General features: G+C 38.5%; 1 protein-coding gene and 1 pseudogene across 1 annotated transcript in view; both read right to left on the minus strand.

The window, feature by feature from the left end:
* The window catches only part of LOC122650996 (ubiquitin C-terminal hydrolase 12-like), a 78,244-nt gene extending 67,213 nt beyond the window's left edge, over positions 1-11,031 (minus strand). The window contains exons 1-8 of the mRNA XM_043844345.1: positions 10,578-11,031; positions 9,497-9,628; positions 9,131-9,284; positions 8,887-9,035; positions 7,936-8,195; positions 7,606-7,815; positions 7,405-7,513; positions 7,190-7,305 (exon numbers count right to left, since the gene is read on the minus strand). Of these exons, the coding sequence (XP_043700280.1) occupies positions 7,190-7,305; positions 7,405-7,513; positions 7,606-7,815; positions 7,936-8,195; positions 8,887-9,035; positions 9,131-9,284; positions 9,497-9,628; positions 10,578-11,031 (1,584 nt within the window). The remainder of the gene's footprint in view (positions 1-7,189; positions 7,306-7,404; positions 7,514-7,605; positions 7,816-7,935; positions 8,196-8,886; positions 9,036-9,130; positions 9,285-9,496; positions 9,629-10,577) is intronic.
* A 1,342-nt stretch (positions 11,032-12,373) lies between these two features.
* LOC122650997 lies at positions 12,374-26,314 on the minus strand (annotated as a pseudogene).
* Positions 26,315-26,641: the final 327 nt, after the last annotated feature.

Genomic DNA, 26,641 nt, shown 5'->3' on the forward strand with positions numbered 1-26,641 from the left:
TTTGGTAGAGTTTTGAAATTCTGCAATTTTGGGCAGAATTGAATTGCAGGTTTTTAGGTTTAATTCTGGAACTGTTTGCTAATTAGGCAAATTTGGGGCTGTTTAGGGTAAAACTAGGGTTAGGGTTGGATATTGGAAAAGGGGTTTATAGGGTATTAATGGGCAGGTCTAAGGGGTTATTTTGGTATAAAGAAGTTAGGGTTTGGATGAGTTTTGAAATTCTGCAATTTTGGGCAGAATTGAATTGCAGATTTTTAGGTTTAATGGAGAGGGCGAATGGAGGGGTTATAGTGGAGACTAAGGGCTAGGGTTAAGGTCGAGTGTGGGGAGTGGTGTGGGGGATATAGGCTAGAAATTTGGTTTGGAATTGATGGACAGATCTGAAATTATGAAGGAGTCATAGTTAAGGTAGGAGTTGCAGGTTTAATGGAGATTAGGGCTTGATGGATGGAGGGGAATGTGGGTTACGTCTAATGGAAGATCAAGGCTAGTAGCATAGTTGTCATGGCGTCGCCATATCGTCGCCATGGCCCCGCCATGGCATACTGGCACTGGAGAAACGTGCATATCGACCTACGCCATGGCGTCTTGTCTCTCTTTCCCTCTTCGATTTCTTCTTCTTTAATTTTTTGTTTCTCCCCAACCTTAGACCCACTCCCTGTTTCCCTAAAATCTCCTATTTTAGCCTTGGTTTCTGAATTTTTTCTTTCTATTGTGTTATTGCAAGGTTGAAGAAGACACATTAAGTTTTTAAAATTGCAAGTAAGGACAACTTATATATTTAAATTAAACCCCTATATTCTCTATTGCTATTCTGTTTAGGCCATGCAGTTTTCTCTTTAACTCCATTAAATTACAGTTCTGCCACTCCTTTACAACTTCAGATTAATTAAAATTCTGCCATTGCTCTTATAAATCTTGATTCATCCACTAGTTTTCTATTCAACTTTGGATTTAATTACAATTCTGCCATGGTTGATATGATCGCCATGGCGGGCGACGTGTCGATATATCGATCAGACACCCCTCCACCGACTTGGATCGCCGTGACACTGTGACAACTATGGCTGGTAGAAGAAGGTTTAAAATAAAAAAAAGGTTCAAACTCACTGTATTGCAGGAACAATGGCAGCAGCTTGATGATGAACAATGTGGTCTCCCGATCTTCACGATGCAAGGAGATAAGTAGCAACCCTCCCGATCTTCACAATGCAAGGAGTCGATTGGAGATCTACCAATCCCTTCACCTTGATATTAGTCACATGGCAACCTTGATATTACTCACAAGGCACACTCAGAATGGAGCAAAGGCAGCAAGCAAAAACCGAGTTTTTATTAATCAAATTTGTACGTAATGCTGGCCTCCCATACAAACTTATATTGAGGACTCAAAAATAGACTTAGACACTAAAAAGGAATGGCCTAACCTTATCCCTAACCTATTAGGTAATTTAAACTGACTAGGAAACTAGAATACTAAAGGAAATAGACTCAAAACATAGTTGGACTTATAAAGTCCTAATCCAGCCCAACTTAGATCATATGATCACTTAAGTTGTCACATGACCACTTAACCAAGTCACATGATCACATAAATTGAACCAATTGGTTGAACCAGTTCAATATAAAACACCAAATAAAAAGCTAAGTATGGAAATAAAAAGCCAAGTATGGGAGCTAATCCCGTATGCAACCTATTTACCCATATTTTAGGCCCATAAAAGTGGCCGATTACATTCGAAACCCATGGGATCAAAGGCCCAACATGTATGTAACCCAACCCTAGACTTATTCCTAAAGAAGTAAGCCCATTTCGATGATGAATTTGCATCAGAGGGATTATACGATTTCTTGGAAAAAATATGGGTGCACTCTCATGTCTGATGGGAAGACAGAACTAAGAGGAAAACACTTGATTAACTTTCTTATCAACTGTCCGGAGGGGAGTTTCTTCTTAGGGTATGTGGATACATCAGTCAAGTGCATGATGCACAAATGTTGTTTCAGCTGCTGGATAGTGAGGTTGAAGAAATTGGAGAGGAGAATGTCATCCAAGAAATCACTGACAATGCTGCCAACTACGTTGCAGCTAGTAGGTTATTGATGGAGGAAAGGACCAAGTTAGTTTTGGACTCCTTGGGCAGCTCATTGCCTAAACCTAATGATGGAGGAGAGAGGCAATTTAAAGAGACATAAGAATGTTATAGTGAAAAGGAATAAAAATAATTAGATCCATCTATAGTCACACTCCCCTTCTTGATGTTATGAGGCTCAAAACAAATGGTACGGACTTAGTGAGAGCTGGAGTGACTAGATTTGCTTCTTCATTCTTAACACTTCAAAATTTATAAAAGCATAAGGACGCCTTAAGGCGATTATTTGTATCTGAAGATTGGCAACGTTCCAAGCTTGCAAAAACAAAGACAGGGAAGAAGGTGAGTGATATAGTGCTTGCTCTCACATTCTGGAATGGTGTGAAGCAAGGAAAAAAAAACTCCGGTTTCGACCAGGTTTCAACCTAGCCAAAACCGAGTTTTGGTGGGTTTCGGTCCAAACCAAGGAGTTTTTCCCATTGATGGGGAAACCATGGTATTGACCGCCAAAAAATGTTTTTTTGGTCTGATTTTTTGCAGGTTGCCTATTTACGACATTTAAAACACAATCCATGAATTAATTTCACCAAAAACTCACTGAAAATGGTACTTGTGGTTATTGACCCAAGTATACTAATGTATGCGATGATATAACACTATGAAAAAATTTTCTTTTTTTTTATAACACCAGAAGATAACCTAATATGTTGTTTTTACAACTTGGGCTGCCATGTCTTGTGGGTTCAACACACCAAAGCCCACCTCATAAAATATTAAGGGTAATTACAAATACTGAAATACCCGTACAGCATAGGGATCAAAAGGTCCTCCGCTATTTATAATATATTTAAATCACAGCCCTTAGACTATGAAAATATTTTTTTTTTTGGGGTAAAATTTTATGAAAATATCTTGACCAACTATAAAAACAAACAAGAGTGGGGTAGCATGAGAATCAATCACTCCTCTGCAATTTTCCCCTTCAAATTCTTCTTTTGAGCGAGAAAGAAACCAACCGAGAACAGATACTTCCAATTCTTCTCTCTCTCTCTTGCTTCGTTTCTCTTTCAAAATTTACGATGGAAAACAAGTCTTTCTTCGCCTTCGTCATCATTTTTGCTATTCTGGCTCTCGTCACAGCGACGCCCATGTCGTCTCCAGTTGCATACGAGATGTCAGAACAACAGCGACATAACATCATAAAGGCTTTAATACGAGCTACTGATTTTAGAAGCTGGGTCGATGTCTTTACCGTGCCCGATCCATCCATACTGGTAGATACTTCTATCGAATTTTTGAAGCAAATGACGTTTTCGGTCAAGTTTGGTGATTTTCATAACTAAAGAAGTACTGGTTCAACCAAGTTTCGACCAAAACCTGGCCGAAACCAGTGAAACCCGGTCGAATTAGGGGATTTTTACAACTCTAACCTTATTTCGTCTTTGAACCTGTCGAAACTAAGACAACTCGATGGTTTCCACAAGTTTCGGTCGAGTTTCAATCCATGGTGTAAAGATGGCATAAGGGCATCACTGCCAATTCTTCAACTTTTGAGGATAATAGATGGTGATGAGAGGCATGCTTTGCCAGAAGTTTATATTCCAATTCAAGAGACAGAGAAGAATATAAAAAAATAAAGAAATAAAAAAATTTGGGGACAAAGAAATGCTATGTAAGAAAGTCATCTCTATTTTTGACAGCCGTTAGGAGAGTCAAATGGAATGACCGTTATATGCTGCTGCATTTTACCATCTGAGCCAGTATTTCAGGGTTGTTGAGAATGATCCAGATAACCTTTGGCATCATGTAAGGGATGCCTTTAATGATGTCATTGGAAGGATGGTACCTGATCCAGTTTGCAAGACAAGATCATTGAACAATCCGATGATTATATCTATTCTCGTGGAAGCTTTGCAAAGGATATGGCGATCAGACAAAGGGAAACAAATTGAATTCTAGTAATTACTTTCTTAAAAATTTAATATGAATTTATTGTTTGTGTTTGCATGTTGATTATCATGTGAGTATTTCTATTATAAATTTTGTAGATGTTAATTTTAGTTTTGTTGTTTGTATAGTTGATAATCTCATTTTGTTAATTGTTCTTCAGATTCACACCAAGAAGAGGAATAGATTGGAGCATCAACGATTAAATGATCTTGTCTACATTATACAATCGCCGTCTTCAAGCAAGGTTCAAAGAAAGAAAGAAAGGAACAGAACAGAAATTATAATCCATTGGTGCTTGACGAGTTGGATTAGAGTAGTGAGTGGATGACTGGCGTCTCAGATGATGAATTAGTCCATCTTCCATGGAGAACTGTTGATAGGGTGATGAGGGCATTCTTCCATCACAATCTGATCAACCCATACAATCTGGTCAACCCCTCAAGGTATACCAAAGTAGGAGAAGACCACACTAGCAGAAATGACATATCAGCACTGCCACATCACCATCCATCTATATTAGCATCTTATGCCATGTCAACACTTTATGACACATCAGTATCATCAACAGGCTAGTCTAGAATTCTATTTTATTTTTTATTTAGACATATGTTAAGTTTATTTTTAAATTTTAAATTCAAAATGGGCAGTTTTTTTGTTGGATGTTACAAATCTGATTAGTTGTAACTTCCCCCTTTCCCCCTCAACGATTTTGGAACAACCGTCCAAATCTGGACAGCAGTCTTGTTTCCCTCCCCCACACATGCAACCACCTTTTCTTTTTTATGCTTAAATATGTAATACCCTGCTGAATTGTAAGCAAATGGAAACTTAAAAAAAAAGTGAAGAAGCATTTCGTTTCCTCTTCTATCTTTGAGTAAGTCTCTATCTCACTATCTTTCCCTCTTCTTTCTCTACTTCCTCTTCTTCGGTCAAGGTATTTTCTTCCAATCCCTCCTTTCAATTAATTCTTTTTCCTCATATCCTCATTACAATGTGAAAATCACATGCCATCCAAATCCTATCCATGCTCCCTGTTTCGATACTGTTACAGTTTAACAAGTCATGCCAATATGCAAATCTGTTAACAGTCCGATTAGAATAATCTGCATTCAAATTAACATTGTTTTCACATACTAGTAGGCGAATTAAAACTTGTTAATGCATCTTTTTTTTTAGAACTTTGAAAGCTCCTTCATAAGTCTTAACAAAGGTTGTTTACTACTAACTCCAAATTCATGTTGCCTAATTGTGGACTAAGCTTTCAGCCTTGGTATGTTCTGATCATTACTTCATTTTGCTTTACTGCTTAGTCTCAAATTGTAAGGAATGTAGGCATGTTGCCTGGATAATAGGGACTCCAACTTGTAGGAAACCTAGACTGTAGGAACCCCCTACATCATAGGGTATCTGGGGCCTCTTCATCATTTGAGGGTCAAAATAGACAAAGGAGGGTAGCAACCAGTAGAGGTGGAGCCAATATTTGTTATGAACGTCATAGTAGGGGAGGGCTGAGGAGGATTCGTTAGATGACGGAGAAGAGGACAAGGATGTGCGTGATGATTTAAACGTCGAGGATGATTTTGGTTTAGCTTCAGATGATTCTGCAGGGCAGCAGAAGCAACAGCAACAAGAAGCTGTTAATTTAAATTCAATTGTTTATTGCTGAACAATTTGTATTTGGATTTTTTTTTTATACTTTCCTTAACTTTAAGTGTTTGACTGTTTATGGCTTCAAGCTTTAAAGCTTACTTAAATTTGGCATTTTGGTTTAGTTATATGTTTTCTTCATTGAAGATTTTTGGAATGAATCAGAATTAAGATCTCTCCAGGTTACTTCTTTTCCATTAAATATTGCAAATCTTGATTTAATTCTTAGTTTAGTACTTTAGTTCTTACTTCTTGCACTTTTATATTTATGTATTGACTGACAGGAGTATAAATATACTGGACGACTTGGAAGCACTCATTTTGGCACCATACAGGTTATAACATAGTATAATAAATACTTACATATTTTAACAGCCTTTTTTTCTTTATATTTATAATTCTTTTTTATATGTTGTGATGGCATTAATTTATTGATTTGTATTTTTGGATGAATATTGCAATCTGTTTATAATTTGGCATCTTGGTTCTTATTTTAATTACTTCTTAATTATTACTTGTTTTTCTTATGAAAATATTGCAATTTGTTATGCTATTAGACTACTAGTAGTAAATATAAGATATATAACTGATATATTAAAAAATTAAGACTGGAGCGCGAATTAGACAGCCTAGGCACCACCAAAGCGCCTAGGAAGGACCTCGAACGCCTTGACAACTATGAAGTAGAGTTTCAGACTTTGATTGAACAACCAAAGACATTTTCCAGGTATGATGTTCAAGGGTTCTGATCTCCCAGCGAAGAGTAGATTAAACTCCAAGTTTCAGACCCAAAAAATGAGATATTAAATCGATGGGCTTTGGTGCGGTTCTGTTCTACCAATAATGGCAAGAAAGTGATAACATGCAGAGATTAACGGTAGTGGCAAAGGAAGAAGAATATGAAGGATTTAATAAAAAGAGGGGGGAAGGAACAAGAAAGGAAAAGAGGATGGACAGATCGAACCAGTTGTGAAGGTTCGATAACCTTACTGGAACTGGGTGTAGCGTGAGTGTGCGTTCAAATTAGCAGGGAAAAAAGGGAGAGGAGAGAGAGAGAAGGGACATCACACAAACACCGGCCACGCAGGCACTAACAAAACTCAACTATTCAGTTCATCCTCAAATCTGTTCAACGCATTGAGTTACAAGCGCATTTTAAAAAAAAAAGATTCCTACAAAGTACATATAGGAAATACTATAGAGCAAGGAAACTAAGCAACTAGGAAACTTGAAATCCTACGTATCTAACTCTAACTAAAACTCCAGTAGAAAAAGATAATAAAAAAAAGGAGAAAAGTTCTTTGTGAGGGAGTGTACCACCCACACCCAGACATAGAGGGGGGGGGGAAATGACCATCCCACCTCCCCATGATGCCAACTCGCGTGCTCTCATTGGCCCCCACACGCTCCAAAGACCCAAATTTGGACCCAATTCTAGGTCTGGGTTCTCAAACAGAAAGGGCCTGGTCCAAGGAAGGGCTCCTGCATCAGCATCTTACCTGTAATCCATATTGCTCACTATGATACATCTTATCACCCTCAAGGCATTCAACTTGTAAATACTTTTGAAAAGAAGCATGGACGTCTTGACAGCCTTTGACATCAAGCCGAAGACCTGTTGCACAAATATATAGAGTTGACTACCATGTAAAGACATTGATTAGCACCATACAGTTCTAACATGGAAACTTAAAAAGGAAATCAAAATACAAACCGTAAAAGTGCTCTTCATCATCAATTGTGTGGTTCACATTGAAGCATTCAATGCGATTTATTTGGCGCCCTACAAACAACTGCTTAATGCTACCCGCTTCAGCAGTTCCCTGTGCCAGTAGATAAAGTGCTAAGTTCAGATTGCCCCCACTAAAATCTTATAAAATTTTGGAGGGGTAGGGGGAAAAAAAGTAACAAGCACCTCCATTTGATCTTCCAGATTTTGACAAAGATCCCTAAAAATTTCCAGTACATCAGGATGTGTGTCACAATCCATATCCAATTCAGGATATTTGAACAGCACCGTTCTCGAATCAACACTATTGTTACTGTACTGAAGCATATAGAATAAGCACTGCATAGCCTGAGGGATGTTCCATGATGACATATCCTTGTGTATTCTGTACACAACCTGAAATACACAATATCAAATACAGTGCTTTGTTATGAGAAAAAAAAATTACTGGAAGGAGAAGAAGCAAGGGAAGGTATTATAGACACGATAGCGTGATAACAAATTTAAGGCATTGACCTTTCTAAAGAAGGGGATATGGTACAAAGTCTGGAGGAGAGAATTCATGTAAAGGGGCAACATGGACTCCAGTCCAACATAACCTGTTTCCACTTTTGAGTTATATTTGAAATAATCCACAGCCTTGACAGCAACCTCAATCTCAACTTTAAATATGCCCTCCTTAATATATCCATAATCAATGTCACATATATTACTCCAACTCTTGAACAGCCGAAAGCCCCACATAGTGTGTTGAGCTTGAAATAGGTGATGTGTCTCTACATGAAGTAAAGGACTAGAGTTATCACCAAACAGGTGTAGCCAAAATCTCCACATCTCTTTGGAAACAAGAAACACCATTACCAAACATGCACTGAAAGAATATCGTTTCAACCTATATGAAACTATTTAATTTGACACCTGTAAACAAATCATTCGAAACAGACAAGATTTCCAGTACAATAATGAAGGCAAATCAATCCTATGTAGTGGAATCATCTAGTGTAAAACGGGGAACAGACTTTGTTATTTCTACTATAAAGCTCACTAACAACTACAACCTAAGTCCATACCATAAAGGCCAAAGGAACTCTTTTGGCCGAATTCTAGCAAGTGCAGCAATAGGAAGTGAAATTGTACAAACTCAGTAATAAGAAAGTGATAAAAATATTATTATTTACGGTGATCACAGAAGTGGTTTCACTATGAATATGCCTAGTCCTGAACAGAAGTCCAAGGGAACTTTTCAACAAAGTTCTACAGAATATGGGAGAGTACAGTGATAAAGATATTTGAGAAAAACTCTATGGGTGATCACAGTGTAAAATTAAGGTTGGTTTCACAATTATGTATTAACATCTGAAACACAAATTTGATCCAAAACAGCACCTTTCCCCAAGTAAAATGTGGATTTTACAAAGAAAAATATTCAACCAGATAAAATTCAGAGAAGATGATGAATGATAATACCATATCTAACTGTGCGGTTGCTATATAATTCATTAATCACAGAAAAGCTGAATTGAGTCCATCTACTCCATCTGTAACGCAGATTCTCCAAATCTGCAACTTCTAGATGCATGGACAAATAGTCTTTGTGTACATAAATGAGCACCCGCCTGCCCAAAGCAATGCAAGGGTCAGAGATTGATCGGAAGAAATACAAGTTTGGCAGAAAGAAAAAAAACCAAACAAAAGAATAGAATCTATATACCACTTATAACTCTCGGTAGAGAAAATATCAGAGTAGTAGTGCTTCATGGCTTTCAACCGAGCAAAATTTTTAATCGTCCATCTGAATTTCCAGGATAGAGGATCCTTGCCTGGCTGGTCCTCAACCGTTCCAACAGTCTCCCCTTGCGCAACTACTAAAAAAGTAGCAAAGTAATCAGAAAAGAGCAAAAATTGAAAACCTGAGAACAATCACCGTTAACAGACAACGGAGCCAACTGTAACTCTAAAATCATTAAAAACAAATTTGAGCCATGTCCAACGAAGCAAGCAAACCAAATCTTAGAGACCAATAAATGCTACGTCACAAACTTCATAGTAGATGCTTTTTAACAACTAAAAGCATCACCTTCCATTGGTTGGGGCCTGTTAGCGAAAGGCGACTGAGAGACCACCAACATTACGGCGTCTTCCTGCTGCGCGTCCGAGACAGGGAAGAGAGGTAACGGCACAGAGGACCTCTTGCGCCGGAGGTTGCTTCCTGTGAGAGATTTCAGGTGCTCCTTCTCGAGTCAAGCAACTTCTCTGGTCCTCGTTGTCGTCTCCGGCGAGGTTGGGGGCGAGCTTCAATGGTGAGGTTGTCTGTTCGTGTGAATGAGGCAGGAGAGAAAGAGCGTGGTAAAAGAAGAGTAATAGGGTTTTCAATTTAAGTCGGATATCCCTCCTGTCACCAAAAAAAATAGGGTTTTCAATTTTGAATTTTGACTTAACCATGGGTTTAAGGTTGATTGGATTATACTGACCCGGGTTAAGCTTGTGGTTGGTGTAACCAGGTTACGTGTTGCCGTGTTGGAAGTTAAAATAGAGATAGTGATTTATAACCGTTAGATTGAAGGTTGCCACGTGTCGCACTCTAAAGGTGGAAATAACAAGAACTAATGGATCTGGACTCTGGAGACGATTAAAATAGTAACAAACAAAATGTAAAAGAAATGAACTTCCCTCCCAAACCAAAGGGAATAGGAAGCCAAGTTAAGAACCTCGGCATCAACTATTTTGCCTCAAATATAAGTACAATATAGTCCCATCTGAATGTAGTTCAAAGAGAATGAGGATTAAAATTTAGCATAATACACCAACACTATCCACAATATGCAAATGATCTAACCAAAATCCCCTACTCTTCAAACTGTCCCTGTTAAAACTTTCACAAGCATATGTACTATCAGAATGCCAAAACCTTAGAAGGAACCAATGAAGTCAAGATTCTCAAAATAAGTGAAACCTCCAGAAATTCAAGGTCGAAAAAAAGTAAACAACTTACCCATGAGTACCCCTTTATTGCCCAATTCCCATGCTCTAATAATCCTTTACCCAATAGAAATATCAGCATCTTCTAAAGCTTGGAGAATTTGTATGCATTCATTTACCTCTTCGTCATGACTGCTCAAATATGATGCCCAAAACATTTTCTCATTATGCTTCCAAACCTGTATCCACAATAGACTCTTCTGAATCTGGTTCTGTGCATTCTTGAGAACCATCAAGATGATCTGATGTTTCTCTATACTCTAATCGTTCAGACAAAGCTGTTGTAATTGAGAGCAAAAGAAATGGTCTTGACAATGCCTGCATGCCTTTCACAAGACCCCTGAAGAGGGACCACCTCTGGATCCACTTAAATGGTGGATAGCAAAGAAGCTGGAGTGCCCCAAGACCACTCCATAAAAATGGACACTTTGCCTTGGAGAACCTTCGCACAATCTCTAGAGCTGTAACTTTCAGTAAAAAGAATGCTATATGCCCAGCAGTGCCATTTCCCAGTCTAACATGGTCCAGAGAAGTTATATGTTTGAATCTCTTCTGAAAGAAAACCTTTGGGGCCGAAGAAACTAAACATCTTTCCGATGCCTTTTTGCTGATAGCAAAACTTGGTACTTCCATGTTCTTACTCCGATGAGAAAAATGCAATGAATCGTTATCGGCATATCAATCTCCAGCCCTTGAGCTCAATGTCAATGGCAGCCGTTCAGTTCATAACAGAAGGGAAATAACAGATTTCGGCATATCAATCTCCAGTCCTTGAGCTCAATGGATTCGGCATATCAATCAAGGCCCTAAATTTATTTCAGTGTTATTTCTTTTTTATCTGCAATAACAGAACCTCATTTCATTTCTTTACAAGATTTCGACAACTACATAAACCAGTAACCAATTACAACTTGTGTACTCCCTTGAACTTTTTTGGTAGCAAGAGTCCAATCCATCAAATATTGACCAATTTCAGAAAATATCTTGGGAAGCTATCTTGATGTTATTTACATAGTGCTCACGGGTACTTGGACTATAAATTGGACAGGTTGCTCTGCTAGCACATCTCTCAGCTTGTGAGTGCTGATCTGTTTTATTAAGAGTGAACAAGTGTCATTGCCATGCCTTATTTGTTACTACTTTATCCCTTAGCTTTTCGGGTAGAAAGGGAATTGGGGAGGTGGAAGTGGAATGCCACCTGTCATGTAGATCATGTAATTAGGTCTCTTTTTTAGATAGGGATATAGGGTCGAATTGCAATATGTAAGATACCAATACCTTAGAATTTTGTGTTTCTTTTCTATGTAAATGCTGAAGTGAATTAACATGAATCAACACGATCATAGAAACAGAGTTCCAACATGCATTGACTGTACTCTAGTGCAGCAAAGAATCAAAGAAGGAAATAAAAGAACTAAAACAGAAATAAGAAGAAGAGTACCACAATAGTAAGAGATCAATTGAGAAGCTCCATCCCTATTAAAATTCTCGAAATCGATTAATTGAAAGCAAAAGCTTCATATCTGAGTAAGGGAACCTTAATTGGGAGTTCTAGTTTATCTGGAAAAAAAGTTTGGTGAAAAACAAAATTGCGATCTTTATGTGAATCCTTAGCTCAAAATGGGAGAGCACCTGGGAATTACCCAGGTTATGATGGTTCGAATCCATCAGGATTCATACATTTAACACAATTGTGAGAGCTGGACAACAACCTAAAGCAGAACTTATCCAGTCTCATGCATCCCATCTTTTTGACATTCACATTGTCATGTTTTATGAACCAAAACTTCAGCAGAGAAATAATCATCCATATCATAGCCAACAAAAACATAGGAAACTTAAGCTGGTTCATAAAAAACAAGCTCTGAAATATGTGTGTGACAACAAGGCCTCAGAAAGAACAAGCTCTGATTTTCAGCTTCAGTTTGCTCGGATTTAACAGCACAAATGACCATACTTGCTCTTATTTTCAGCTTCAGAATTGTTGATGGGGAACAGTTCCACAACTGCAGAAATATGATGAATGTGAGGAAGGTTAGAAACAACAAAATTTAACACTGTTAGTAAGTTTGTAAGCTCTTAATTGTGAGTAAGGTTAGAAACAACAAAATTTAACCGTTTATTTTTTACATCAAATTTATTTCCATATGAATCTTGATGGATTCGAACCATCATAACCTGGATAATTCCCAGGTGCTCTTCCATTTTGAGCTAAGGACTCAACCTGTAAAAAAAATACATGTCTTTCTTCATTTTTCTCTTTGTGCATTACTGACTTTTGGAGTGCTTTTGGTGGCAGCCCACGTTACCCCAACTCTAAACAGAAGAAACTGTAAAGAGGAAAGTTTCACTTCCAAAAAATTAGAAGAACAGAAATATTAGATTGGAATCAAATTCAGCAAAATACAATGTAGTTCTAAGACATAATAAGGAATCTGATCTTCAATACTAAGCAGAAGAAACTGTAGGTTTCACTTCCAAAAAATTAGAAGAAACAGGGACAGTTTTTGGGCATATACCTTAATATCCTTTGTTTCATCAAATCAATTTTCTCAAGTGGAGTGGAAACATGAACACAGAAATCAATGCTATCCCCCATGTCAGGACTACGGTAGAAGTTATTGATAGGCAATTGAGCAAGATGAGTGTTTGGGTATGTGATCTTCAGGTTGTCAAACCTCAGAAACACAGTAGTTAAGATGTTCATCTCTTCTACTATCATCTATGAGCCAAGAAGACCAATTTTAATTAGGGTACTAATTAAGACACACATACACATGCATATCGTACCTGAACTCCATCTATTAAACATCGATCACCAACATTGAATGGGTGCATTGCAAATAAGAAAATTATTGATTCAAATACAGTCTTGCAGGTGTTTCCAAAGATGAACACCACAAGTAGGAGTTGAGAGCTAATCAAGACAAAAAAATGGGTTGTGGCAATTCCTAATATAAGAAGCCATATAACAATGATGATGATTATCACAATGATGTTTAACATATGATGAAGTTTGTTTACAGCAGTTTTCGTATCGTTCAATGTCAGGGCAAGGGCTCTTCTTTCTCTGAATGCAGTAACTTGAGATTCAAAAAGATATCACACATTAACAATGGTGCTCTTTCTTTCATAACATCCACCAAAATTTGTTTCTAGCAGGGAAAAATAATTATTTACCACCCAGTTCTTGAGAGAAAACCTGCTGATTCTCTTGGTATCGTTTGCTCCTTCAAAGCGGCTCATGGTTTTAAGAGCTTCATCTTCTCTCATGAAGCGCATAAAATCTTGTAGGTAAATGTACCTGTAACAGAAAAAGGCACTAAGCTACACTTGGGCAAGTTCAATGGTTTAAAAAAAAAAAAAAAAGATCTGTAGTTGCATGGAAATAATGAAAGAAATGTGTCAACAAAGAAGCATTAAACCATCAGTGTCAAAAATCCAACTGCACGGTTCAGTTTATGAAGGTGATCAATTGTGATCCCCTTATCTTGATGCTTAAAGCTTTTGGTGCCAGTAGCAGTATTCTTCTGTAGCCTTCGACTCCCAATCATCCTCCCACTTCTAATTGAAGGACAAGCAGCAGTTCTAAGGTCACCCGGCATGGTTGCCCCTGCATCCTGCAACTGCTGAACCTCTGCCATACACTTTTCATTCTCTTCATGTGTATGTTGAATTTCAATCCAAGGAGCTCCAGAGAGTGTCTCAATTACATATTGATTGAACAGAGAATCTTGAATTAGTGCTCACATGGAATGAAGAAGCAAGAACCTTAACAAGAAGAGTCTTCACCAACCAAATCAAATTACTCACCAAGAGACAAACCAAAATCATAGTTACATATAACAAAAGTCCAGCCTTCTTACTGTGTCTCACTTTATCACCTAACATTGCATACCAAACGATAAGAACAAGTCCCAACCAAATGCAATTCCTAACAGCTCTTCTCACACCATAAACAAAATACAAAACCCTTTTGCGCAACAAGAAATTGCACTCGATGAAGAAGACAGCAATCCGAATTGCCCAACCCGAGACTAATCTTCCGCAGATTAGAACTAGAATCAACATCTCCCATTTCCATAGATGGAGACCCCAGATAAGCTTTTTCTCTAAACGTGGAACTGTAATACTTGCAATAAAGACAGCGAGGATTAAAATGAGACTTATCCATTCGAGTAATGCTAATACACTGAGGGCAATAGCAGATCCGTTGCAGAGATTCTCCGCAGGGGGTGAGAGGTTGGGGAGGAGTGGAGATGCAGGAGAGTGGATCTTGAAAACCCTTCTACACCGGATCTGGTTGCTCCGACAACGTAGGTTGCAGAGGTGTTCGGATCTAACGGCCTTCTCCTGCACTCGATCTAACGGCCTTCGCGTCTGAGACAGGGAAGAGAGGTAGCGGCACAGAGGTCCTCTTGCGCCGGAGGTTGCTTCCTGTGAGAGATCTCAGGTTCTCCTTCTCGAGTCAAGCAACTTCTCTGGTCCTCGTTGTCGTCTCCGGCAAGGTTGGGGCGAGCTTCAATGGTGAGGTTGTCTGTTCGTGTGAATGAGGCAGGAGAGAGAAAGAGCGGGGTAAAAGAAGAGTGTATTAGGGTTTTCAATTTTGAATTTTGACTTAACCATGGGTTTAGGGTTGATTGGGTTACGCTGACCTGGGTTTGGCTTGTGGTTGGTGTAACCAGGGTTAAGTGTTAGCTAAAATAGAGAGAGTGATTTATAACCGTTAGATTGAAGATCGTCACGTGTCGCACTCTAAGAGTGGAAATAATAAAAAATAATGGATCTGAAAATGGAGAAGAGTAAAATCCTTTTTTTTGTTCATTTTCTTTCTGCGAAGCTGTTTCTTGGTGGTGGGCAGCAAAGGATGGTCAGACAGGGAGATCGATGGCCTTCAAACCATCTTTCTACCTCTAGATTTTCGTCTTTCTTGGCCTCTATGTATTTGGAACTCCTGTTTTGAACCTATTGGGCTTGAATTTATCTGCATATTCTCCCCAGAACTTTATGGTTATGGTGGAATACCCATTGCAGCACAAGCTCTGTACGCGTGGAAAGGAGGAGTTATCCTACATTTGTGCTCTTGGATGCATGTCTGAACAGGAATGACACTGGAGGATATAGTCTGAGTACTTCATGTAGACCATACTTACATGTGGAGGTCATAAGAACCTCTATAATATATGATAAATATATTACTTGAAACCCCCGGATTACCATGAGATTATGACCAACAATCCACCTCACCAAAAGCTCCACTAGACCTGATTTACAGCCCCTGTCTAAACCCTACTCTGAGAGTGATTAAAAACCTGTTTTTTTACTCTTAAATTCTGTCCTCTTTTAGCTATAACAATTTGAACCTAAACTCTAATTAGGGATAGGGTTTCACTTGCCACCACTTACAAGTAGAATAAATGACTGCAACTGATAGCTTCCAGTTTTTTAAACTTGTAAATACCTTTCTAAAGTGTTTAAAATGGAGTAGGTAGCAGATTGAAACCTAGTTTAACCTTGACATGCATAGCTGCAAACTATGAGACGGTAAAAGAAAAGCAAAGGAATAAAGAATGGTGGTTTTGAAAATTAGAAGTTACTAGAGTACAAGCATCATTTCATTTGATCCACTAGCCTCAAGCACTTGGGGACAAGTAAATATTCATAGCAGTTGAAACTCATTCTGGATGTGTTCCTTACTTCATGATTTGTTTCAGTTTTGAGACTTGTATGTATTTACATAAGCATGCATTCCCACCCACCCCCCCCTCCCCTACACACACAAAGTTAAAACTTATGGAAGTTTGATCTAAGTAATCTGATAGGAGGAATCAGGTATCTTGACTTGGCAATTGCTTAAATCAGTAAGCCTGATGATCAATGATCCATTGAATATTAGTCCCTGAAAATAAAAATTTCTGCAGTAAGGAAAAGAAGAAAAAGAAGTTACATTAGTGATCGATCCCTTGAAAATTAGAGTCTTGACTTGGCCATTTATGTGTGCTACAGAATTTCCATTATACTCTTTAAGGAGTTACAAAAACCATGGCATTGATAAGATGAATACTCAATTGTAATAATCTGCTTATTTCTTTTTCTTTGCTTCACAGTATAAATATCATTTATACTCTTTTTATTCATAAGCATGTTCAAAACTCTACTTGATGGGTCTTTAGCTCAAGTTGGTAGAGCACTTGGAACACAAGCATGTTCCAAAGGATAGTGGTTCAAATCCACTAAGACCATTTTTATTCAACAGATTTTATCAAACACCATTGGTGTTCGAATAGTGTTCTGAAAAAGTTTCCAGAACAAGTTTACCAAGCGCTACAAAAGCTGTTTTTCATCACAGAAACAAAAAAAAACCATTTATGCTGTTTCTCAACACAGAAACAACAAAAAGATTATCAAGCGAACCCGTAGTTTCTAATGTAAAGATCAAATTCTTCATGAACAGAAATCAAGATTACTAGTTTGCCCTAATTTCCTACATTTTTTCATCGTAAAATTCATGATTACTGGGTATTTTAGGTTTTAATTGGTGATGATTTTTTTCTTCATAACATTAGAAAACGGTTCTTGGTCGTTTGCCGCACACTTGACTAGAAGCAAGATGTTTCTGATTATCATTGTAACATGTTTGTATTGGTTGCTCTGTTCTATTTTTCTTTGATCATCCATTTGTCCATTTGGTTGGTCGGCTATTCTTGGAATCATTTATTGATTGTTTTTTGTTTTTGATGAAAACATTTATTGATTATTTTAAGGGAAGCAGTTTTCTATCCGGGAGTGCTGGCGCAGGTCTATCTCTCTCCTCCATAAAACAAGGGAACAGCGCTGTCTTTTCATATGGGGAGGAAAGAGATAGACTCATCGGAGTGCCGACGTAGGCCACACTCCCGGACAGAGTTATTTTTCCCTTATTTTAATTACTGATGGACATCTCTTGACATAGTCATAACTTCCCTTGGAAGGGTTTTCGAGGTTAATTGGAAGATGAAGTTGTAGAGAATAGGTGTCAACATCCTAAAGGGAAAATGTAGCAAATTGGAGGATGTCAGAAATGGAGAAAATAAAAATCCCCCAGAGCAGAGATATAAGATTCAAAATGGGACCGTCATTATTTGGGTAAGATTTGTTCGAATCCATTCCACGGTTCTAAAAGTCGGTTAATCTTTTGGGATTGGCGTGTGGTTTGTGTGATTACACTTTCATCTAAAAAAAAAAAAAGGGTGTGGGTTTAATCCCACATCAGGTGTGTGTTGTGTATATCCGCCATTTCACGGTCCTAAAAGTAGTTTAACTTTTTGGGATTGGTGTGTGGTTTGTATGATTACACTTTTATAAAATAAAAAAAAGAGGGTAAAATACACGTACCCCCCTATAATGCATCCAATACTCTTCGTACCCCCTAAGATTCTGATAATTCCACGTATCACCCTTACTTTATCCCCCTAATGCCAGACAAGTCCAAACCGTTAAGTTTAGGGGTTAAGTGCTAAAAACTTTACCATTTTACCATGTCTTCTATTTTTATAAATTTGAAAAGACCTAATTATCCTCACCAATTTGTTCATAATATAAAAAGATCTATTGCCCTAGTCTAATTTTAAAAAGACCCTTTTACCCTAACTTAACCCAGGCTAATTACCAAAATGCCCTTACCAAGGCATAATTACCTAAATGCCCTCATCTTTCCCAAATCGTTTCCCCAAAATCCATCTTCCATTTCTGAAACTCCTCTCAAAAGGGTCAACAACCCTTAATTTTCCGGCAAACCTGTGGTCTCTTTCTCCCTTTCTCTTATTATGTGTTTCTTTCTGTAATGTCTCTCTCATCAACAATTTAGATCGGTTCTCTTCTCCTCTGTCAACATAGATTTTCGTTCTTTCTTTTCTTTTTCTCTTGCTATGCCGTTTGTTTCTCTCTTTTCTCCTACCTTGGCCCCGTGGAGAAGATCTGCTCCTGGTCTGTTTCTCCTCAGATCTCTTCTTATATTTGGATGTGTTTTTGTCGCATTTATCCTTATTCTCCTTATGATAGCCTTTCTAGCGGTTGAAGCTTCGAAGATTTTCATCTCCTCTCTTCTCGTCGTTGCCGCAGAGTATCAGGTCGAGGTCGATTTGTTGAGAGCGCCAATCAGATCCCCTGATGGTTTGTCGATTCAATTTAATTAATTGATATTTTTTCTTTCTTCTTTGGCGATTTTTCTTTTGCGATTCATTGGGGAATCCGGTGCTATTCCCACCTTGATTCCTCTCCTTCGTTACAGTGACCCACGGGCGCAAGAACATGCTGTAACAGCTCTGTTGAATCCGTTTCTCCACGAAGACAACAAAACCCTAATCACGGATGCCGGAGCAATAAAACCTCTAATTTATAAGTGACAGAGGCCACAAGCTAAGAGCAGGACCGGGATGTGAAATTCTAAGAAAAACTTCCAAGTTTCTGAGTCACTTATTTTTTCTTCTTCTTCCTCCATCTCTCTCGTTCTCAATTCCTTCTCTTAAATGGATTGAGATCATGACGAATGGTTCCCTGAAACCAGGAAATATCTTTAATTTGATGGGATTGTTCTCCACTCTGCAAGACCTTATTCTATATCCTCCATCAAACCATACAGACAATTAGTTCTGAGATTCATTATCACCATTAATACAGGAGAGAGATCTCTGCATCTCTCTTTGGGGTTGGGACATAGGAATAGGGATTGGATTATTAGCTAGTTATTACTAATTAGGGAATGAGAAGAAAGAGGAGGAGTGCCTTCGTGGAATGGAAGTGAAAAGAAATGGATTTCTTTTGCAGAGTATCAGGTAGAGGTCGATGCCATAGGTTTGCCGGAAAATGGGGAATATGAGATTTGGGAAAGATGAGGGTATTTTGGTAATTATGCCTAAGTAAGGGCATTTTAGTAATTAAATTGAGTTAGGTTCTTAAGAACAAATAGCGGAGGTAAAAGGGTCTTTTCATATTATGAACATATAGGTTAGGGCAATTAGGTCTTTTCAAATTTATAAAAATAAAAAAAAGGGTAAAATTGTCAAGTTTTTAACACTTAATGTCTAAACTTAACAGTTTGGACTTGTCTGGCATTAGGGGGGTAAAGTAAGGGTGGCACGTGGAATTTTCAGGGGTGGTACGTGGAATTGTCAGAACCATAGGGGGTATGAGGAATATTGGGTGCATTATAGGGGGGCACATGTATTTTACCCAAAAAAAATATGGGTAAAGTACACATACCCCGAATTTTTATCTTATCCTGTTACTGCACGATGCAGTGCGGTGGCTACATAGGCCATGTGCACCATGTGGGGCTCACTGTGCCACATGGCCTCTACAATGCCGCACAATGCAGCACTGCACCGTGCAGTAACAAGAGAGGTTAATGATTCATGGCTTCCACGTACCCCCTACTTTATCCCTCTAAAGCCATTTAAGTAAAAAATGCTAGAAAAGATAGAAGAAAATGTAGTTTGGTCATTTTTTAGCAGTTTGGACTTAAATGGCTTTAGGGGGTAAAATAAGGGTGGTACGTGGACTTATCCGAAGCTTAGGGGTATTAGGAATATTGGATGTATTTTACCCTAAAAAAAAAAAAAAGATTAGTCGGAGTCCGAAATCTGATTCTGGCTGATCATCCGGGTCGTCGTCCAATTCTATTCCAAAATCTACGTTTGTGCGATTTTTTAATTTGAAGTTTCTGATCACTTCTCTCTTATAATGACCGATTATGATCCTTTCCAGATCGTACGTGGATGGGATCGATCAGGATCGCACACTCCTGATCCATCAACAAAGTTTTAAATTAATTCAGAATGGTTTATCTGATTTTTTTTGTGTGTGTTGTTTACGCAATTGAGGCATATTCTTTGAACTGTCAGTTGATTTAAACCCTTCATGAATCATATACCCTTGCAAGGACCACATTTTGCGGAGCAGGAAAGCACTCCCTCCCATCATTAAGGAATTGTTGCAATGAATGTGCGATCCCGAGAAAAAAGAATGAGATTTCTGTATGGGAGTGTGGTCTACGTCAGCACTCCCTCTCTCTTCCTTAAAATAAAAGGGTAGAGATGTCTCTTCACTTGGGGAGGAGAGATAGACTCATGAGAGTGCTGGTGTAGACTACACTCCCGGACAAATAACTTTTTCCTTTATTTAATTGTTTCTTTTATTCTATATTTACTCGAAAAAGGTGTCCAGCCTATAGGAACTATTCATGATATTTCAAAGAAGGCAGAAGTTTTTAAGAAACTTCGCAATAATCAAACGAAATTAAATTAATGAAACATAAAATAAAAAAGAAGAGGTCACCCGTATGGCTGTATTTAGATCTAGCTTTGTATAATTTTTCTTTACTATTCCTTTTTTTTCTTTGATCTATTCATACCTATTTATTATTGTTCCGATATGATCTCATATTTATATTCTTCTATATTTTATTTTTATTGAAGCACATAATAAATGTCAATATGAAGTTGAGAACATGTACAGATAAAACAACTATGGATGTTAATGAATTGATCCATAGAAGCCAAAAACAATAAAATTACAATAATAAAGCATAATGGAATCTTGCATTATTTAGAACCAAAACCAATGTCAGTGTTATGTAATCAGTCGATACGTATTAGCGGTATTGAAGCTACCTACCTCAAGTAAGAAATTAATCAATTTTTATTCCCCCAATATAGCTAATCTTCCACTGTCTGCCTCTATAAACTTCTACTATGCCATTACGTCTTCTACTCTAGAACGGATTCATATAGGATGGAGTTTATCCACTGACTCGTCTATTTCAGCTATGAACACTGGTACCTGTTCATCCATTTTACTATCACATTAAGTTTGTAACAGTTAGTACTTTGCCATCCACACAAAATATCTAATGTCCAAAGCATGGAATCAAAACTCGGTTGAAATTTGTCGAAACTGCTGAGACAACTCGGTTTCGACAAGTTCCAAGACAAGTTGGGCCTATACTTTTAAAAATCCCCGGTTTCGACTGGTTTCGACGGTTTCGACATGGTTTCGGTCGAAACCATTGGGAAACCGTCGAAACCATGGATGTTATTTCATTTTTCAATAGTTTTTGAAGAATAATAGTACAACATCTGTGTTGGCTCCACCTTCTTACACTCTAGGTGAACTCTTCCCTAGATTGGGATATATTGGACAAGTTGATGATGGGGCTTATCATTGGACAGTAATAGACTATCAGACCAATTGGTCCCATAACATGTCATGGGATACGTATCTTGTGCATTCTGAGGAACGGCTTCGCAATCTTCAATGGTACGCTGCTCGTGGATTAGACCAACTAAGAAACTCCGCATGGAATTGAGGAGGGGCATTTCAATGTTTTATTTGGATTCAATGTATTATTCAGGGTTCAAGTACTGTATAATTATGTGAACTAATTATAAATTTATAATACCACTGTAGTGTCGTATTGTATCAGCGCGTACGTTATTAAACTTGGGTCAATAACCACAAATACTATTTTCAGTGATTTTTTTGTCAATGTAATTCATGGATTGTGTTTAAAATGTGAAAAAATAGGCAACCTGCAAAAAATCAGACCTAAAAAACCTTGTTTTAAGGTCGAAACCTTGGTTTTCCCATCAATGGAAAAAATCACAGGTTTCGACCGAGATATGGTCGAAACCGAGACGAACTCCATTTCTGACTGATCGAAACCTTGTCGAAACCCGAGTTTTAGAACCTTGGTCCAAAGAGATGGAATTTCTGAAAAAGGTTTACATATCCAATGCATTAGAGTGTTAAAATTTAAAAGAAGCATGCATGCAGGAAAAAAATCTCATTCCATATCCCAAGGGCATCCTGCCAATATCCAATGCATGGTTTGAGTGCACGGTATAAGAACGGGTATTGGTAACCTGCAAAACCGATACGATACCGATATGGTATCGGTCTAGATTGGCTGTATTAGACAAAATTACCCCTGAATCTCTTTGAAAAAATGAGTTTTTTGATCATTTTACCCCTTATTCATACCGTTCTACCGACATGGTATCGGTATCGGTATCGGTGACTAGCAAAACCGGTACGTTCGGGCGATACCATTCCAATACTTAGAACCATGATCCAATGACAGAGCTCCCTGTGTAAGAAAGAGTCAAGAGGTAGACTAAGGTCATGATATTATTAATTAATTAAAAGCCAATGCAAAGAAAGATGGGAAGTCCAGGTTTCAAAATTACAGAGGGAGTGAAGAACAACTGGGAATGAGATAGACAGACATTGCAACAGTGTAAACTTGTCCAATATGGTCCGATCCGTATCAATATCATATCGGTTTTGAAGATGACCGATACCTGGTATCATGCACTAACTGTCGTATTGGCTGATTCTTCAATTTTCCCCCTCTAAAGTCTAAACTCATCACTTTGCAACAATATTGAGAACCGTTTGATAGGTTACCACCAAACATGAGTCATGAGGGGAAAATTATCTGCTATTCCATTTCCTGTCCGATCCATTTCTCCAAGTTCCTCTAATAGGGGGTGGACCTCAAATTTTTTTCATGTCCTGTTACTGCACGGTGCAGTGCTGCATCGTGCGGCGTTGCAAAGGTCATGTGGCACAGTGGGCCCCACATGATGCACATGGCCTCTCCAGCTGCCGCACGATGCAGCACTGCACCGTGTAGTAACGGGAGAGGATAACGATTCGGTGGACCTCACCCAGACATTGTGTTCGGGCAGGGAGTAGGATGGTCATTTCACCCTCCTATTATAGGAACTTGTGGAAATAGACCGGGCAAAAAAATGGAACAGATAATGAGGAATAATTATCACCTCCAATTCGCGGGTACCTCCAATTCCTCTAATAGGGGGGAGTGGACCCCACCTTGGGCAGTGTTTTTGGGCAGGGGGTAAGGTGATCATTTCCACCCCCATGTGTGGAGTTAGAGGGGGCAACGAATTGGAGGGGATAACGATTTGATAATGGGGTGTCATTATCACCTCCAATTCTGACACCCTCTAATTCCCTACAATCTCTCACATAGAAGCTGAAATGACCACCTACCCACTGCCCTGAACACTGCCCAAGGTAACCATTTCAGCTCCTATATGAAGGATTGGAGGGAATTGGAGGGGCGTCAGAATTGGAGGAGATAAAACTTCCCCAAAGTGGGTATCTAGGACCCATTGTTTCAAAGTAAATAATGGACAAGGAAAAAAAATAATAGACCAAGTTCCCAAAAAATAGACAAGGGAACAGAGAATTGCAGGAGATACTATTCCGCAAAGATGTAGAGTTCCCAAACTGCTCAACCCAGACACTGATCCGTTTACAAATTAACCAACAGAGATCGTAAACCTTTCTCTGGATTACCCGGGTCATCGTTCAGTTCTTGTAGTGACAATTGGGAGCCCTTAAATGTTGCTCAGAGCTTACGAGTTCATTAAATGTTGCTTCATTAAATGTTGCTCAGAGCTGGCAACTAAGCTGTTGACCAAAAAGCCCATTCAATTTTAAACTCAAAACTGGATTAAGCTCAGATTTTCAGCCATTAGGTTCACATCATTAAAACTAGAGGAAATATCATTCCCTTCCTCTTTAAGTTTGCCTAATATCAAGTCAGTATCCAAATTTTCAAAAACGACTATTTCCTCCCCTGCTTTATAAAGATTATATCAACCGTACCCTAACCGATAAAATCTACCATTAATTGATGACGTGGACAGGGCTAATTTATCTAAAACCCCAAATTACCCTTAACCAACTCAACTCTAACCTAACCTAACATTCTCTCTCCTCCCCACTCTTCCCCATCCATCGTTTCTCTCTCTTTCTTCTTTGTTCTTTCATCTTTTCCGGCAAACACCACCGTCACACCTGCAACTCCTCTCTCACTCTCACTCCAACCGCCCCACTCCCCTGGTTTAAATCCAGACCATTTCTGAAACCCTATTCCCAATTCCAACACCAACCGCGTTGCTCTCAGACCCTTTTTTTTTTCAAATCTGAACACCGGTGATTTCGCAGAGTTCGGTCGTCGCTCTCAGGGACACCACTGTTCTGATGTTAGGTCTCAGTGAAGTGAGCTAGTGTGGAGGGGAGGGAGGGGGGCAGTTAATGGGTTGTCTGTTACACACTTGAGACAGTCACAGAGAGAAAGCGAGAGAAAGCGAGAGAGAGAGAAAGAGAGGTTCGATTTGGGAGGTAAAGAAACAGAGTTGCAGAGATACAGAAACCAAGAGATGAACACACTTTCATTACAACTTAAATTGGGTTTCTTGACAATGCAGGACAACAAGATGTTTAGCTCTGGAAATGAACAGAAAGAAACCCAAACTTCTCAATCATAATAACAGTTCTCCCTTGCACATTTACCTGAACATAAACAAATAGAACATATGATCAAAGAAGCTGATTTGGATGGTGACGGTCAGGTGAATTACGAATAATTATTGAGGATGATGATGGCCGTCGAAGAAAAATCCTTAGAAAATTTTAGTTGCAGAGGATGAAAATTAAGAAATTATGAAATAACTGTATTCAAATTCATTCATTTTGCTTTTTCCCTTTGTTCTTATTTCATAGGAAGAAGAAAAAAATAGAAAAACTGAAATGTAATCTGTGTAATGTTGCTGTAACTTGCAAGTGATCAAAATCAAAGTACCCATGTCTTTCCTTCTTCTTCTTAAGATTTTTTTAATTCTTTTCTTCCATGAAATCTGAAAGTAAACAAATACTAAGGAACAGAAACTAATCTACTGGAACTTAGCTGTCTCACTCTATAATTCGTGTAATATATTCTTTCATCTTCAGATTCATCAAGGGGGTTGCTTTCTTTCTTTCTTTTTTATTTTTTTTATTTTTTTCTGAGATCAATGTATCTGGACTCTGATACAGCTTGGAATGGTTCAGATTTGTTCTAAATCAGATGAATAAGAAGGCTCGTTAGCTACTACTGGAACTAACCCATCTCTGTATTTACACTGAAACGATCTGAAAGAAGAAGAAGAGTCACAAAGAAGAGAACCAGAACTGACAGATAAAGAAGAAGAGGAGAGAGTCTTAAGTGGAGATCCTAAAAATAAAAAACTTAGCTAATCTGAGGGAGGGAAACGTGGGAAAAAGAAGAAGGAAGACAAAAATGGTCTGGATTTAAACCAGGGGAGTGGGGCGGTTGGAGTGAGAGAGAGAGGAGTTGCAGGTGTGACGGTGCTGTTTGCCGGAAAAGAAGAAAGAACAAGGAAGAAAGAAAGAGAAACGATGGATGGGGAAGAGTGGGGGAGGAGAGAGAATGTTAGGTTAGGTTAGAGTTGAGTTGGATTAAGGTTAGGTTAGGTTAGAGTTGAGTTGGTTAAGGGTAATTTGGGGTTTTAGATAAATTGGCCCTGTCCACGTCATCAATTAATGGTAGATTTTAACGGTTAGGGTATGGTTGATATAATCTTTATAAAGTAAGGCAAGGGGATGATATTTTTGAAAACTTAGGTATTGGCTTGATATTAGGCAAACTTAGAGGGGAGGGGGATGATATTTTCTCTTAAAACTATCAACCATCGTAGAGTTTTATAGAAGCGTGTTGATAACGTGTTGTTTCTGCTGTTTCTGTGTCAACAATGTTTCCCGTCCATAAATGGCATAGAAAAAGTGTTTGATAAAACGGTTTTATTTCAAGTGTTTTTGTTATCATAAATTAAAATTTATAACAGTTTATGCCCAAAAACACGTTATTGTAAAAACAACAATTTCTTGTTTTTACAATTTTGTGTACAAATTCATAAAAGTGTTTCAACTTACAAAAACTTGTTGCTCGATAATTGTTGGTGAAAAAAGGACAAGCCGAGCGTCGTCTTCTCGTCTCTGTGATTGAAACTTCTTATCTCACCTGAATCAACCTCACCCCACTCCTGCAACTCATCTCCATCGCCATTGTTGAAGGTATGAACTAGAAGAAATCCTCAAGAGACTCGTCTTCTCCTCTATGCGATTGAAAGCTCCTCTCTCACTTAGAAGAAATCCTCAAGAGACTCGTCTTCTCCTCTCTGCGATTGAAAGCTTTTCTCTCACCCGAAGCAACCTCAACTCACTCCTGCAACTCACCTCCATCGCCATTGTTGAAGGTACGAACTCCTCTCCATGTGTGTGTGTGTGTGTGCGCTTGAGAAACCCTTGCTTGCTACTCCCGATTTTAGGGTCTTCAGTTACCTCTCAATCCATCTATCTCAACTTCCACAGACTCCAATCAAAGAGAAATCGT

The sequence above is a fragment of the Telopea speciosissima genome, chromosome 2 (assembly GCF_018873765.1).
Source record: "Telopea speciosissima isolate NSW1024214 ecotype Mountain lineage chromosome 2, Tspe_v1, whole genome shotgun sequence".
Taxonomy (NCBI): Eukaryota; Viridiplantae; Streptophyta; class Magnoliopsida; order Proteales; family Proteaceae; genus Telopea; species Telopea speciosissima.